General features: G+C 35.3%; 1 protein-coding gene across 1 annotated transcript in view; it reads left to right on the top strand.

Annotated features, from left to right (window-relative positions):
• Positions 1–19,093, top strand: part of LOC133657663 (ubiquitin thioesterase Zranb1-like) — a 73,257-nt gene that overhangs the window by 31,893 nt on the left and 22,271 nt on the right. Inside the window, exon 5 of the mRNA XM_062059267.1 lies at positions 2,673–2,744. Coding sequence (XP_061915251.1) covers positions 2,673–2,744 — 72 coding nt within the window. The remainder of the gene's footprint in view (positions 1–2,672; positions 2,745–19,093) is intronic.

The raw sequence follows: 19,093 nt of genomic DNA, 5'->3' as shown, positions 1-19,093 counted from the left end.
ACTAAGTCTTTCAATGCTTGGAATCTGCGCTTTTGCTCTATATACAAGTTACTATGGTCATTTAATTAGTCCCTAAGGTAATCTAAGTCACAGCAGGTCAGACGAGGCACCAAGCAGTGTGGGCGGGGAGTGTTTCCACAGAGTGTTTCCAGAGCCTGAAATGTGGGTGTCAGGGACAGACGCGGAAGGAGATTTTTACAACAAAGTTCTAAAGCTTAGTGATACAGTATTTCCTTGAATTGGCGCCGGGAATATGGTATTCGCATGCCTCTAATTACAGCCGGGTCAAACTCGTTTTGCAAAATAATTAGCGCATGCTTGGCACTTCCGCCGGGTCAAATATGAGTCATTAAATGACTCCCGCCTCCTGGTGGTAGAGGGCGCTAGTGATCCTTCTTGCGACTGCTGGTACTGCAGAAGAGTGCTGCAGAAGAAGACAACCGGCAGCAAGAGTGCGCAGCCATTGTTTGCTTGGACTTTTACCATGGAGGATTACATATCTAAAATAAAACAATTTTCTAAACCGGACTTTCAATCGAAGCAGGAGGTAATACTTAAAAGGAAGATCTCCATCGAAACAGAGACTTTTAAAACTGAAGAAAGATAAGGAAGACTTCTATATCGATGCTTTTCTTCAAAAGGAGCTGGCATGGACTCATTTATACCTAAAGGTAAGACAATAATAACGATTTTTTTTATTAAATGTGCTTTTCATGATAAGGTAAGCGCCGGAGTGAGAAGAGGTTTTAAAATAATTAGCGCATGCTTGGCCATCCCGCAGGCTTCTGGTAAACGCCGGAGTGACAGGAGGTTTTAAATTAATTAGCGCCCCTGCGGCTAGTCAAGGAAATACGGTATATGAGATTGTAGGTGGGTTTTTTTTACCCTTTGCATTCATATTTTGCTATTTGTTGCATTTTTGTTGCGTTTCGCTTCATTGTAAAATATGTCAATCGAGAGGGGGTGTGACGTTCATATGCTGTCAATATTCAGTGTTTTATCCTTCATAGAAAAGTGTAAAATCCCATAAAAAATGTTTTAAGGCCGTCAGTCATAAAGTTTTTAGCATTCATTTAGGCATTATTGTGAGGTTTTGTATTAGTGTTCCTAAAAATAGACGTACCGGCCCCCAGACACATTTTTTTTAGGGATGTCCGATAATGGCTTTTTGCCGATATCCGATATTGTCCAACTTTTAATTACCGATACCGATATCAACCGATAGCGATATATACAGTCGTGGAATTAACACATTATTATGCCTAATTTGGACAACCAGGTATGGTGAAGATAAGCTCCTTTTTAAAAAAAATTATAAAATAAAATAAGATAAATAAATTAAAAACATTTTCTTGAATAAAAAAGAAAGTAAAACAATATAAAAACAGTTACATAGAAACTAGTAATTAATGAAAATGAGTCAAATGAAGTGTTAAAGGTTAGTACTATTAGTGGAGCAGCAGCACGCACAATCATGTGTGCTTACGGACTGTATCCCTTGCAGACTGTATTGATATACACTACCGTTCAAAAGTTTGGGATCACATTGAAATGTCCTTATTTTTTAAGGAAAAGCACTGTACTTTTCAATGAAGATAACTTTAAACTAGTCTTAACTTGAAAGAAATACACTCTATACATTGCTAATGTGGTAAATGACTATTCTAGCTGCAAATGTCTGCTTTTTGGTGCAATATCTACATAGGTGTATAGAGGCCCATTTCCAGCAACTATCACTCCAGGTACAATGTGTTTGCTCATTGGCTCAGAAGGCTAATTGATGATTAGAAAACCCTTGTGCAATCATGTTCACACATCTGAAAACACTTTAGCTCGTTACGGAAGCTACAAAACGGACCTTCCTTTGAGCAGATTGAGTTTCTGGAGCATCACAATTGTGGGGTCAATTAAACGCTCAAAATGGCCAGAAAAAGAGAACTTTCATCTGAAACTCGACAGTCTATTCTTGTTCTTAGAAATTAAGGCTATTCCACTAAATTGTTTGGGTGACCCCAAACTTTTGAACGGTGGTGTATATTGATATATAATGTAGGAAGCAGAATATTAATAACAGAAAGAAACAACCCTTTTGTGTGAATGAGTGTAAATGGGGGAGGGAGGTTTTTTGGCTTGGTGCACTAATTGTAAGTGTATCTTGTGTTTTTTATGTTGATTTAATAAAAAAATAATAAAATAAAACGATACCGATAATTTCCGATATTACATTTTAAAGCATTCTAATTTTTTTCTCTAAATTTGGCCCCCGGAGTCAAAATAATTGCCCAGGCCTGTTGTAGAAGGTCCACCACAAAAAGAAAAAGCTCTAATTTGGGCTTTTGTCTCGTCTCCTTTTCAAATCGTCTCAACTTGCAGCGTCTGCTAGCTTAAGCCTTGATTGATTGATTGATTGATTGAGACTTTTATTAGTAGACTGCACAGTACAGTACATATTCCGTACAGTTGACCACTAAATGGTAACACCCCAATAAGTTTTTCAACTTGTTTAAGTCGGGGTCCACGTTAATCAATTGATGGTAAGCCAAGCATGACAATAAGGACCTTGGCTCAGTGCAGTCGTTTCTTCTTGGAGGAAGAGTGTGCTAGTCAGTTAAAACGTTCTTGAAATAGCAGTGAAATATATCCGTCAATAATTTGCTCTTTGGGCCTTTCAGACATTGAGGACTTGCCACCAGCAGTTCAAGAAAAACTCTTCGATGAGGTCTTGGACCGAGATGTGCAAAAAGGTAAAATATTTGCTGTCATCAAGATGAAATGTTGTACTTCTCAAGGGGGCAATACTAGAGCAATGAAACTTTGATGTAACAGAGTAGTCTTGTACAGAAGTATCTAAGTGTATTTGTATTGAACCTTTTCGGTACGGGGGTTCCGGTTCGGTTCGGAGGTGTACCGAACGAGTTTCCACACGGACATATTAAGTAGCGTAACGCACGTTGTGTAAACAATGCACACCGAGGCACAACACACGGCATGCTAGCAGCTAACGGGCTAGGATAGACCAGGGGTCACCAACCTTTTTGAAAGCAAGAGCTACTTCTTGGGTACTGATTAATGCGAAGGGCTACCAGTTTGATACACACTTAAATAAATTGCCAGAAATAGCCAATTTGCTCAATTTACCTGTAACTCTGTTATTATTAATAATTAATTATATTTACACTTAATTGAACGGTTTAAAAGAGGAGAAAACACGAAAAAAATGACAATTACATTTTGAAACATAGTTTATCTTCAATTTCGACTCTTTAAAATTCAAAATTCAACCAAAAAAAAGAAGAGAAAAACTTAAAAAAAGAATGTATGGAACATCATTAGTAATTTTTCCTGATTAAGATTAATTTTAGAATTTTGATGACATGTTTTAAATAGGTTTAAAATCCAATCTACACTTTGTTAGAATATATAACAAATTGGACCAAGCTATATTTATAACAAAGACAAATCATTATTTCTTCCAGATTTTCCAGAACAAAATTTTTAAAAGAAATTCAAAAGACTTTGAAATAAGATTTAAATTTGATTCTACAGATGTTCTAGATTTGCCAGAATATTTTTTTTGAATTTTAATCATAAGTTTGAAGAAATATTTCACAAATATTTTTCATCGAAAAAACAGAAGCTAAAATTAATAATTAAATTAAAATGTATTTATTATTCTTTACAATAAAAAAAATAAATTTACTTGAACATTGATTTAAATTGTCAGGAAAGAAGAGGAAGGAATTTAAAAGGTAAAAAGGTATATGTGTTTAAAAATCCTAAAATCATTTTTAATGTTGTATTTTTTCTCTAAAATTGTCTTTCTGAAAGTTATAAGAAGCAAAGTAAAACAATTAATGAATTTATTTAAACAACTGAAGACCAAGTCTTTAAAATATTTTCTTGGATTTTCAAATTCTATTTGAGTTTTGTCTCTCTTAGAATTAAAAATGTCGGGCAAAGCGAGACCAGCTTGCTAGTAAATAAATAAAATTTAAAAAATAGAGGCAGCTCGCTGGTAAGTGCTGCTATTTGAGCTATTTTTAGAACAGGCCAGCGGGCTACTCATCTGGTCCTTACAGGCTACCTGGTGCCCGCGGGCACCACGTTGGTAACCCCTGGGATAGACTGACCATACGTCCTCTTTTCACCGGACATGTCCTCTTTTGTGGAGTTTCTTAAATGCCTCAAATGTCCGCCATTTTGAGTTAGGGTTGCGTGTATTTTCAATGTACGTACAAGGTTAAGAAGGGGTTAAAAACAAAACAAATTGTGCGTGCAGCAGCATTGGTGAGGGAGGGGCAGAGACAGAGAGAGAGAGAGAGTTATGATAAACGTGCATGCGTCGCCAGGCTCTGCTTTTTATCCATAGATTTATCACATTTAATGTTTTATTATCTATAGCAGGGGTGTCAAAAGTGTGCCCCGGAGGCCATTTGCAGCCCACAGCTAATGTTGTAAAGGCCCACGGCACATTCTAAAAATACTATTGAAATAAACAAAAACATAACAAAAGTGAAATAAAAAAAGCTTAAAGGTTAAATGTCATTTAGAAAAAGTTGCAATGTTGACTAATAAAACAAAGCTGTTTTTTTTTTATTTCAAACTGTCATTGCTCAAAACATAATATTGAATCAAAATCAATGTTATTATGAATTATTGACCTGTCCAAAGTTCCCATTACTTCACATCAAATATTCCGCTAAGAAAAATATTTTTGGTGGAAGATTTTGCAAATTTGGTAAATAAACAACCCAAAAATTTATATTTTGTTGTTTTCTTACTGTACCGAAAATGAACCGAACCGTGACCTCTAAACCGAGGTACGTACCGAACCGAAATGTTTGTGTACCGTTACAAGTATCCCAATAGGCACAAGACGTTGATACAACGTTGATTATACGTGCATGTCCTTTAAAACTGACTTTGAAACAATCTTGCAAAAATAGTTCTATTTGTAAATTGAGACAACGTTGATGTCCAACATTGGATCCAAGTTTGTTGGTTGGGAATTGACCACATTTCAATGGTCAAATCAACATCAGAACTCAACATTGATTAAACAAAGAAGTAACCAGGCAGCAACAAAGAAGTAACCAGGCAGCAACAAAGAAGTAACCAGGCAGCAACAAAGAAGTAACCAGGCAGCAACAAAGAAGTAACCAGGCAGCAACAAAGAAGTAACCAGGCAGTAACAAAGAAGTAACCAGGCAGCAACAAAGAAGTAACCAGGCAGCAACAAAGAAGTAACCAGGCAGCAACAAAGAAGTAACCAGGCAGCAACAAAGAAGTAACCAGGCAGCAACAAAGAAGTAACCAGGCAGTTGTCCAGCGCACACACTCTCATGGTTCAAATGTCAACAACACCCATCACTACCTGTGACCCAATTATGCACAATTATTTAGCGTCTCACTTGTGTTGACAGCTACAAATTACTGCTGAGTCATTTCTTGTGCTGGACCAGTTGTGTATTGACTACTCTAAAGTTTCATTCCTGCGCTATTGTCCTTTTGAGTAGACACAAGAATGTTTGCTGACATGTAACAAGGGGTGTGCCCACTTCTGTGAAACACTGGATAACCACTCCAAGATGGTGCTTTTCTGCAGGCACACACACACACACACACGCACGCACGCACGCACGCACGCACGCACGCACGCACGCACGCACGCACGCACGCACGCACGCACACACACACACACACACACACACACACACACACACACACACACACACACACACACACACACACACACACACACACACACACACACACACCAAGTATTTGCAGCAGTTTATGACTTGCACTTCCTCTCTTGCTAAAAGTCCTCAGTCTCACTGATTGTCCTCCTGCTAGCTTCTCTCACTACAATGTTCAGTCCTCATCAGTTACACACACATATTTGTTACCTTCTGGAGACCTCCGAAAAATGCCTACCTCATTAGGACCACCCTTTCTAGATATATAAAGATTTACAACATTAATAATATATACATACTATGCAAATATAAAAAAGGTAAGCTTTTAGTTAAATTTTTCTTTGTAATTGTTTTTTCATCTTCATTATTTACTTCAGGTAATTACAGTATGTCTATATATACATATTTATTTTTTATTAATTTGGGCCAAAGGAGGTGCATTTCAATTTCTTACACACACTTGCTATTTCATATGTTGACCAGAGGGGGAGCACTTTTAAAAGCGACACACAGTCAATTTTTGGGACCGCCCTCATTTTGATAGATGTCACCAGCAGGGGTGCAAATGAGACATTGTCTATTAGATGCAATGGTTTTCCGTATTGTTCACACCTCCTCATATGAAAGCTACTTTTCCTTGTTGATGTCTCAAGAAGGATAGAAAGACAAGAACAAACACACACACACACACACACACAGTTTATTGTATCTGTTACCTTGTTGAGACCTCCGAAAAATGCCTACCTCTAGTATTATAATAAAAGTCGTAATTTTACTCAACGCAAGTCAACATTTTACAGGAAAAACTGAGCATTTGTGCAATAATATGATAAAAGTTGGAATTTTACTCAAGAACAGTTGCACTTTTACAAGAAAAGCTTAAAATGTTGGCAATTTTATGAAAAGAATCTTAATTTCACTCGACAAAAGTCACAATTTTATAAGAAAAACTTTAAAATGTTGGCAATATTATAATAATAATAGGAATTTTATCTGGCAACATTATGACAAAAGTCATAATTTTACTCAAAAAAAATGTCACTATTTTACAATTAAAAAAAATGGAAATATTGTAAGTCAGAGTTTTATATGACAAATGTCATCAATTTGCATTAAAAAGTAATAATTTTATCTGGCAAAATTATGACAAAAGTCATAATTTTACTCAAAAAATGTCACTATTTTACAATAAAAAAAATTGGCAATATTGTGATAAAAGTCAGAGTTTTATATGACAAATGTCACCAATTTGCATTAAAAAGTAATAATTTTATAAGAAAAGAGTCGACACATTGTAAAAAGATTGCTTTTAGTTAATTTATTTAATTTTTGTATTTTTTGTTTGTAATGGGTTTTTAATCTTCCTTATTTACTTCGTTATTACAGTATGTCTCTATGTACATATTTATTTAAAAAAATAATAATAATAATTTTGGCCAAAGGGGATGCATTTCAATTTCTGACACACACTTGTTATTTCATATGTTGACAGTCAATTTTTTTGGGACCACCCTCATTTTGATAGATGTCACCAGCAGGGGTGCAAATGAGTCTATTAGATGCAATGTTATTGGGACCATGATTTATGTAATCACTTGTTCACACCTCCTCATATGGAAGATACTTTTCCTTCTTCATGTCTCAAGAAGGCTAGAAATACAGGAACACACGCACGTATTTGTTGCCTTCTTGAGACCTCTGAAAAATGCCTCCCTCTTTAGGACCAGCCTTTCTAGATACACAAAGATGTGTATTTACAACATTAATAATATATACATACTATGCAAATATAAAAAAGCTTGTTGTGAAAAATGAGTTGGAATTTCACAAGAAAAAGGTCACAATTTCACAAGAAAAACCTAGAATTTTGGCAGTATTATAGTAAATGTCATAATTTTACTCAACGCAAGTCAAAATTTTACAAGAAGAACTGAACATTTGTGCGATATTATGATAAAAGTTGGAATTTTACTCAATAACAGTCGCAAATTTACAAGAAACATTTTGGCAATTTTAGGAAAAGAGTCGTCGTTTTACTCGACTAAAGTCACAATTTTATGAGAAAACTAAAATTTTGGCAATATTATAATAACAATCGGAATTGTTCTTGGCAAAATGATGACAAAAGTAAAAAAAATTCCCTATTTTAACAAAAAAATGGCAACATTGTGATAAAAGTCAGAATTTTTTATGACAAATGTCACCATTTTGCATTAAAAAGTAATAATTTTACATTAAAAAAAACCATTTTACATAAAATATTCTAATAATACAGAAACAGAAATAATATGAGAAATTGCTCCCAATTTTATAAGAAAAAAGTCGACACATTTTGATAAAAAGACTGATTTTAGTTCATTTTTTGTTTGTAATTGTTTTTGGTTATTACAGTATGTCTCTATTATATACATATACATATTTTTTTAAATACATTTTGGCCAAAGGGGGCGAATTTTAGTTCCTTACACACACTTGTTATTTCATATGTTGACCAGAGGGGGAGCACTTTTAAAAGCGACAAAAGATCCCTCCTTTTTGGGACCGCCCTCATTTTGATAGATGTCACCAGCAGGGGTGCCAATGAGACATTGTCTATTAGATGCAATGGTATTGATTTATGTCATCACTTGTTCACACCTCCTCATATGGAAAATACTTTTCCTTCTTCATGTCTCAAGAAGGCTAAAAATACACGAACACACACACACACACACACACACACACACACACACACACACACACACACACACACACACACACACACACACACACACACACACACACACACACACACACACACACACACACACACACACACACACACATATGTATTTGTTACCTTCTTGAGACCTCCTAAAAATGCCTACCTCTTTAGGACCAGCCTTTCTAGATACACAAAGATGTGTATTTACAACATTAATAATATATACATACTATGCAAATATAAAAAAGGTTGTTGTGAAAAATGAGTTGGAATTTCACAAGAAAAAGGTCACAATTTCACAAGAAAAACCTAGAATTTTGGCAGTATTATAGTAAATGTCGTAATTTTACTCAACGCAAGCCAGAATTTTACAAGAAGAACTGAACATTTGTGCGATATTATGATAAAAGTTGGAATTTTACTCAATAAGTCGCAAATTTACAAGAAAAGGCTTAACATTTTGGCAATTTAATGAAAAGTGTCGTCATTTTAGTCGACTAAAGTCACAATTTTATGAGAAAACTAACATTTTGGCAATATTATAATAACAATCGGAATTGTTCTTGGCAAAATTATGACAAAAGTAAAAAAAAATCACTTTTTTACAAGAACAACAAAAAAAATGGCAACATTGTGATAAAAGTCAGAATTTTTTATGACAAATGTCACCATTTTGCATTAAAAAGTAATAATTTTACATTAAAAAAAACATTTTACAAGAAAATATTCTAATAATACAGAAACAGAAATAATATGACAAATTGCTCCCAATTTTATAAGGAAAAAAGTTGACACATTGTGAGAAAAAGACTGATTTTAGTTCATTTTTGTTTGTAATTGTTTTTTGGTTATTACAGTATGTCTCTATTATATACATATACATATTTTTTTAAATACATTTTGTCCAAAGGGGGCGAATTTTAGTTCCTTACACACACTTGTTATTTCATATGTTGACCAGAGGGGGAGCACTTTTAAAATCGACAAAAGATCCCTCCTTTTTGGGAGCGCCCTCATTTTGATGGATGTCACCAGCAGGGGTGCCAATGAGACATTGTCTATTAGATGCAATGTTATTGATTTATGTCATCACTTGTTCACACCTCCTCATATGGAAGATACTTTTCCTTCTTCGTGTCTCGAGAAGGCTAAAAATACAAGAACACACACACACACACACACACACACACACACACACACACACACACACACACACACACACACACACACACACACACACACACACACACACACACACACACATGTATTTGTTACCTTCTTGAGACCTCCTAAAAATGCCTACCTCTTTAGGACCAGCCTTTCTAGATACACAAAGATGTGTATTTACAACATTAATAATATATACATACTATGCAAATATAAAAAAGCTTGTTGTGAAAAATGAGTTGGAATTTCACAAGAAAAAGGTCACAATTTCACAAGAAAAACCTAGAATTTTGGCAGTATTATAGTAAATGTCGTAATTTTACTCAACGCAAGTCAGAATTTTACAAGAAGAACTGAACATTTGTGCGATATTATGATAAAAGTTGGAATTTTACTCAATAAGTCGCAAATTTACAAGAAAAGGCTTAACATTTTGGCAATTTAATGAAAAGTGTCGTCATTTTAGTCGACTAAAGTCACAATTTTATGAGAAAACTAACATTTTGGCAATATTATAATAACAATCGGAATTGTTCTTGGCAAAATTATGACAAAAGTCAAAAAATGTCACTATTGTACAAGAACAACAAAAAAATGGCAACATTGTGATAAAAGTCGGAATTTTTTAAGACAAATGTCACCATTTTGCATTAAAAAGTAATAATTTTACATAAAAAAAAAACATTTTACAAGAAAATATTCTAATAATACAGAAACATAAATAATATGAGAAATTGCTCCCAATTTTATAAGAAAAAAAGTCCACACATTGTGAGAAAAAGACTGATTTTAGTTTATTTTTTGTTTGTAATTGTTTTTGGTTATTACAGTATGTCTCTATTATATACATATACATATTTTTTTAAATACATTTTGGCCAAAGGGGGCGAATTTTAGTTCCTTACACACACTTGTTATTTCATATGTTGACCGGGGGGGGGGAGCACTTTTAAAAGCGACAAAAGATCCCTCCTTTTTGGGACCACACCCTCATTTTGATAGATGTCACCAGCAGGGGTGCCAATGAGACATTGTCTATTAGATGCAATGGTATTGATTCATGTCATCACTTGTTCACACCTCCTCATATGGAAGATACTTTTCCTTCTTCATGTCTCAAGAAGGCTAGAAATACATGAACACACTTAGAAAAGTCATGACTTTTAGGCAACACATTATTTGACTGAGTTGGGCATCCTTTAAAATGCTCATTTCACTTTTGGCAGAAACCAGATTTGGATTAAAAACATTAACCCCCCGCCTCCTATTTTTTTTTTTTTTTTTAGATTAATGGATTAAGATTTAAATCTGATCACATGACCTTGTAAACTGCTCGCAGGCGGTGCAGGACAAGCCCCGCCCTCAGCGCCACAAAGTAGGCATGTGTTTAAAGGTTGATGGCCAGAAGAAGCGCAGGTCACAATGGCGCCCTCACAAATGTCAGCCATTGAAGAAATGAAGCCTTGACTGAAGTTCAAACACGAACACAAAATGCTGCTTGTCTTCCTCCAAGGTCACATGCTGTTACACAATCTTACTAAACTCTTCTAACAAGTGGATATTAAAGGCCTACTGAAATGAATTTTTTTTATTTAAACGGGAATAGCAGATCCATTCTATGTGTCATACTTGATCATTTCGCGATATTGCCATATTTTTGCTGAAAGGATTTAGTAGAGAACGTCGACGATAAAGTTCGCAACTTTTGGTCGCTGATAAAAAAAAGCCTTGCCCCTACCGGGAGTAGCGTGACGTTGTCAGTTGTTCACTCCCTCATATTTTCCTATTGTTTTCAACGCAGCTAGAGCTATTCGGACCGAGAAAGCGACGATTACCCCATTAATTTGAGCGAGGATGAAAGATTCGTGGACGAGGAACGTTAGAGTGACGGACTAGAATGCAGTGAAATACATTTTTTTTTTCGCTCTGACCGTAACTTAGGTACAAGCTGGCTCATTGGATTCCACACTCTCTCCTTTTTCTATTGTAGATCACGGATTTGTATTTTAAACCACCTGGGATACTATATCCTCTTGAAAATGAGAGTCGAGAACGCGAAATGGACATTCAGTGCCTTTTATCTCCACGACAATACATCGGCGAAACGCTTTAGCTACGAGCTAACGTGATAGCATCGTGCTTTAACTGCATATAGAAAGAAAAAAAATAAACCCCTGACCGGAAGGATAGATAGAAAATCAACAATACTATTAAACCGTGGACATGTAAATACACGGTTAATGCTTTCCAAGCTGGCGAAGCTTAACAATGCTGTGCTAACGACGCCATTGAAGCTAACTTAGCAACCGGACCGCACAGAGCTATGCTAAAAACATTAGCTCTCCACCTACGCCAGCCAGCCTTCAGCTGCTCAACACCCGTGCTCACCTGCGTTCCAGCAATCGGCGGAAGGACGAAGGACTTCACCCAATGTGTTTGGCGGCCCGGAGACGTAGGAAGTCAAGGTGAGGTCGCCGGCTAGCGCGTCTGCTCTCCAACAAAGTCCTCCTGGTTGTGTTGCTGCAGCCAGCCGCTAATACACCGATCCCACCTACAACTGTCTTCATTGTTCATTAAACAAATTGCAAAAGATGTCCAGAATACTGTGGAATTATGAAATAAAAACAGAGCTTTTTGTATAGGATTCTACGGGGTACCATAACTTCCGTTTAACTGACTACGTCACGCGCATTCGTCATCATAACGCGACGTTTCAGCCGGATATTTCCCGGGAAATTTTAAATGTCACTTTATAAGTTAACCCGGCCGTTTTGGCATGTGTTGCAATGTTAAGATTTCATAATTGATATATAAACTATCAGATTGCGTGGTCGCTAGTAGTGGCTTTCAGTAGGCCTTTAAGGAAATTGATACCTTTTTTTAATATTAAGTAAACCATTTTTTTTTTTACCATGAGTAGCTTTTAGCTTATTATTACCTTGTTTATTGTTATTCTAATCAACAATACATTTTTAACATGATCTGTATTAAGAAGAAGGATAAATCATTGTTTATGTAAAACAATTGAATATACTTTTTTAGTCCTACTTAGGAATTTGGATGAATCCCAGCTCGCATAATCTTAATTAATTAAAAATAAAGAGCCCACTACTTGGTCATAAATAGATTTTTATAGTCAAAATGTAATGTTTTCAATTTGTTACTTGCTAGCAGTTGAATCACTAGTTATATAACAACTAACCACCCCCTGGTTAGGGTAGAGAAGCATGTGGGCTCATACATGACTAACTTGCCTGCACACGTGATTAATGCAACATTTTGGGTGATTAATCACACCAGTTAAAGGCCTACTGAAAGCCACTACTAGCGACCACGCAGTCTGATAGTTTATATATCAATGATGAAATCTTAACATTGGAACACATGCCAATACGGCCAGGTTAACTTATAAAGTGACATTTTAAATTTGCCGCTAAACTTCCGGTTCGAAACGCCTCTGAGGATGACGTATGCGCGTGACGTCAATCGTTGAAACGGAAGTATTCGGACACCATTGAAGTCCATACGAAATAGCTCTGTTTTCATGTCATTATTCCACAGTATTCTGGACATCTGTGTTGGTGAATCTGTTGCAATTATGTTCATTGCATTATGGAGAAAGAAGCTGAGCAAGCAAAGAAGAAAGTTGTCGGTGCGAAGCGTCTATTTTGCGAGGGAAGTCAGCAGCAACACGTACACAGCCGGCGCTTCTTTGTTTACATTCCCGAAAGATGCCGTCAAGATGGAAGAACTCGGATAGCAGAGACTCTAACCAGGAGGACTTTTGACTTTGATACACAGACGCCTGTAGAGAACTGGGACAACACAGACTCTTACCAGGATTACTTTGATTTGGATGACAAAGACGCAGACGTGCTACCGTGAGTATGCAGCTTTGGCTTCTAAACATTTGATCGCTTGACCGTACGTGCGCGTCACGTACGTAACTTTGTTTAAATATATACGCTTTATTAACCTTGGGTTAGGTGAACGGTCTTTTGGGCTGAGTGATTGTGTGTGTTGTGCAGGTGTTTGAATTGTATTGGCGTGTTCTATGGAGCTAGGAGCTAGCAGAGGAGCTAGGAGCTAGCATAACAAACACGTAGGTGTTTTTATGCAGGATTAATTCGTGGCATATTAAATATAAGCCTGGTTGTGTTGTGGCTAATAGAGTATATATATGTCTTGTGTTTATTTACTGTTGTAGTCATTCCCAGCTGAATATCAGGTCACCCCCGGCTCTCACAGCATCTTCCCTATCTGAATAGCTTCAACTCCCCACTAGTCCTTCACTCTCACTTTCCTCATCCACAAATCTTTCATCCTCGCTCAAATTAACGGGGAAATCGTCGCTTTCTCGGTCCGAATCTCTCTCACTTCATGCGGCCATCATTGTAAACAATAGGGAACTTTGCGTATATGTTCAACTGACTATGTCACGCTACTTCCGGTAGGGGCAAGCCTTTTTTTATCAGATACCAAAAGTTGCGATCTTTATCGTCGTTGTTCTATACTAAATCCTTTCAGCAAAAATATGGCAATATCGCGAAATGATCAAGTATGACACATAGAATAGATCTGCTATCCCCGTTTAAATAACAAAAATTCATTTCAGTAGGCCTTTAACTCGTTAAATTTGACAGCCCTGGTAAAAAAATTTTTAAAAAATCCAATATTTCACACGGCACACCCACTTGTTGCTAAAAGATACACACTCCGTGAATAAATATGAGTATTAATTAAGTAAAGTATGAACATCTTCATTCTTTATGAGCTAAAGTGCTTTGACTATAGACATACAGTACAGTCCAAAAGTTTGGACACACCTTCTCACATTCAATGCTTTATTTTCATGACTATTTACATTGTAGATTGTCACATCAAAACTAGGAATACTCTAGTTTCTTCAAAATAGCCTTCTTTTGCTCCGATTACTGCTTTGCACACTCTTGGCACTTTTTGGATGAGCTTCAAGCACACCTTTTGAAGTGAAAACCATTTCGGTGACTACCTCTTCAAGCTCATGGAGAGAATGCCAAGAGTGTGCAAAGCAGTAATCCGAGCAAAGGGTGGCTACTTTGAAGAAACTAGAGTAAAAAACATGTTTTCAGTTATTTCACCTTTTTTTTAAAGTACATAACTCCACATGTGTTCATTCATAGTTTTGATGTGACTATCTACAATGTAAATAGTCATGGAAATAAAGCATTGAATGAGAAGGTGGTACTACAGATCGCCACGGCAACAGCATCACCTGGAATAGTCTGTTCTAGATGACATCACTGTCTATTGTCACCTGATCTACTGCTGCTATTCCCGTGTCTCATGCAGTACTTTTACATGATCTAGTAGTACTTTTACATGATCTAGTAGTACTTTTACATGATCTAGTAGTACTTTTACATGATGATGATCTAGCAGTACTTGTACATGATCTAGCAGTACTTTTACATGATCTAGTAGTACTTTTACATGATGATGATCTAGCAGTACTTGTACATGATCTAGTAGTACTTTTACATGATCTAGTAGTACTTTTACATGATCTAGTAGTACTTTTACATGATGATGATCTAGCAGTACTTGTACATGATCTAGTAGTACTTTTACATGATCTAGTAGTACTTTTACATGATGATGATCAAGCAGTACTTTTACATGATATAGTAGTACTTTTACATGATCTAGTAGTACTTTTACATGATGATGATCAAGCAGTACTTTTACATGATCTAGTAGTACTTTTACATGATCTAGTAGTACTTTTACATGATGATGATCAAGCAGTACTTTTACATGATCTAGTAGTACTTTTACATGATCTAGTAGTACTTTTACATGATGATGATCTAGCAGTACTTTTACATGATGATGATCTAGTAGTACTTGTACATGATGATGATCTAGTAGTACTTGTACATGATGATGATCTAGTAGTACTTTTACATGATGATGATCTAGCAGTACTTGTACATGATCTAGTAGTACTTTTACATGATGTAGTAGTACTTTTACATGATCTAGTAGTACTTTTACATGATGATGATCTAGCAGTACTTGTACATGATCTAGTAGTACTTTTACATGATCTAGTAGTACTTTTACATGATGATGATCAAGCAGTACTTTTACATGATCTAGTAGTACTTTTACATGATCTAGTAGTACTTTTACATGATGATGATCTAGCAGTACTTTTACATGATGATGATCTAGTAGTACTTGTACATGATGATGATCTAGTAGTACTTTTACATGATGATGATCTAGCAGTACTTGTACATGATCTAGTAGTACTTTTACATGATCTAGTAGTACTTTTACATGATCTAGTAGTACTTTTACATGATGATGATCTAGCAGTACTTGTACATGATCTAGTAGTACTTTTACATGATCTAGTAGTACTTTTACATGATGATGATCAAGCAGTACTTTTACATGATCTAGTAGTACTTTTACATGATCTAGTAGTACTTTTACATGATGATGATCAAGCAGTACTTTTACATGATCTAGTAGTACTTTTACATGATCTAGTAGTACTTTTACATGATCTAGTAGTACTTTTACATGATGATGATCTAGTAGTACTTGTACATGATGATGATCTAGTAGTACTTGTACATGATGATGATCTAGTAGTACTTTTACATGATGATGATCTAGCAGTACTTGTACATGATCTAGTAGTACTTTTACATGATCTAGTAGTACTTTTACATGATGATGATCTAGCAGTACTTGTACATGATCTAGTAGTACTTTTACATGATCTAGTAGTACTTTTACATGATGATGATCAAGCAGTACTTTTACATGATCTAGTAGTACTTTTACATGATCTAGTAGTACTTTTACATGATGATGATCAAGCAGTACTTTTACATGATCTAGTAGTACTTTTACATGATCTAGTAGTACTTTTACATGATGATGATCAAGCAGTACTTTTACATGATCTAGTAGTACTTTTACATGATCTAGAAGTACTTTTACATGATGATGATCAAGCAGTACTTTTACATGATCTAGTAGTACTTTTACATGATCTAGAAGTACTTTTACATGATGATGATCTAGCAGTACTTTTACATGATGATGATCTAGTAGTACTTGTACATGATGATGATCTAGTAGTACTTTTACATGATGATGATCTAGCAGTACTTGTACATGATCTAGTAGTACTTTTACATGATCTAGTAGTACTTTTACATGATCTAGTAGTACTTTTACATGATGATGATCTAGCAGTACTTGTACATGATGATGATCTAGTAGTACTTGTACATGATGATGATCTAGTAGTACTTGTACATGATGATGATCTAGCAGTACTTGTACATGATGATGATCTAGCAGTACTTGTACATGATGATGATCTAGTAGTACTTGTACATGATGATGATCTAGCAGTACTTGTACATGATGATGATCTAGCAGTACTTGTACATGATGATGATCTAGTAGTACTTGTACATGATGATGATCTAGCAGTACTTGTACATGATGATGATCTAGCAGTACTTGTACATGATGATGATCTAGCAGTACTTGTACATGATGATGATCTAGTAGTACTTGTACATGATGATGATCTAGCAGTACTTGTACATGATGATGATCTAGCAGTACTTGTACATGATGATGATGATCTAGTAGTACTTGTACATGATGATGATCTAGTAGTACTTGTACTTGATGATGATCTAGTAGTACTTGTACATGATGATGATCTAGCAGTACTTTTACATGATGATGATCTAGTAGTACTTGTACATGATGATGATCTTGTAGTACTTTTACATGATGATGATCTAGCAGTACTTTTACATGATGATGATCTAGTAGTACTTGTACATGATGATGATCTAGCAGTACTTGTACATGATGATGATGATCTAGTAGTACTTGTACATGATGATGATCTAGTAGTACTTGTACATGATGATGATCTAGCAGTACTTTTACAGGATCTAGCAGTACTTTTACATGATGAGGATCTAGCAGTACTTGTACATGATGATGATCTAGTAGTACTTGTACATGATGATGATGATCTAGTAGTACTTGTACATGATGATGATCTAGCAGTACTTGTACATGATGATGATCTAGTAGTACTTGTACATGATGATGATGATCTAGTAGTACTTGTACATGATGATGATCTAGTAGTACTTGTACATGATGATGATCTAGCAGTACTTGTACATGATGATGATCTAGTAGTACTTGTACATGATGATGATGATCTAGTAGTACTTGTACATGATGATGATCTAGCAGTACTTGTACATGATGATGATCTAGCAGTACTTGTACATGATCTAGCAGTACTTTTACATGATCTAGTAGTACTTTTACATGATCTAGTAGTACTTTTACATGATGATGATCTAGCAGTACTTGTACATGATCTAGTAGTACTTTTACATGATCTAGTAGTACTTTTACATGATCTAGTAGTACTTTTACATGATGATGATCTAGCAGTACTTGTACATGATCTAGTAGTACTTTTACATGATCTAGTAGTACTTTTACATGATGATGATCAAGCAGTACTTTTACATGATCTAGTAGTACTTTTACATGATCTAGTAGTACTTTTACATGATGATGATCAAGCAGTACTTTTACATGATCTAGTAGTACTTTTACATGATCTAGTAGTACTTTTACATGATGATGATCTAGTAGTACTTGTACATGATGATGATGATCTAGCAGTACTTGTACATGATGATGATCTAGTAGTACTTTTACATGATGATGATCTAGCAGTACTTTTACATGATGATGATCTAGTAGTACTTGTACATGATGATGATCTAGTAGTACTTGTACATGATGATGATCTAGTAGTACTTTTACATGATGATGATCTAGCAGTACTTGTACATGATCTAGTAGTACTTTTACATGATGTAGTAGTACTTTTACATGATCTAGTAGTACTTTTACATGATGATGATCTAGCAGTACTTGTACATGATCTAGTAGTACTTTTACATGATCTAGTAGTACTTTTACATGATGATGATCAAGCAGTACTTTTACATGATCTAGTAGTACTTTTACATGATCTAGTAGTACTTTTACATGATGATGATCTAGCAGTACTTTTACATGATGATGATCTAGTAGTACTTGTACATGATGATGATCTAGTAGTACTTTTACATGATGATGATCTAGCAGTACTTGTACATGATCTAGTAGTACTTTTACATGATCTAGTAGTACTTTTACATGATCTAGTAGTACTTTTACATGATGATGATCTAGCAGTACTTGTACATGATCTAGTAGTACTTTTACATGATCTAGTAGTACTTTTACATGATGATGATCAAGCAGTACTTTTACATGATCTAGTAGTACTTTTACATGATCTAGTAGTACTTTTACATGATGATGATCAAGCAGTACTTTTACATGATCTAGTAGTACTTTTACATGATCTAGTAGTACTTTTACATGATCTAGTAGTACTTTTACATGATGATGATCTAGT

The sequence above is a fragment of the Entelurus aequoreus genome, linkage group LG09 (assembly GCF_033978785.1).
Source record: "Entelurus aequoreus isolate RoL-2023_Sb linkage group LG09, RoL_Eaeq_v1.1, whole genome shotgun sequence".
NCBI lineage: Eukaryota > Metazoa > Chordata > Actinopteri > Syngnathiformes > Syngnathidae > Entelurus > Entelurus aequoreus.
This window is presented reverse-complemented; position numbering and strand designations above follow the sequence as displayed.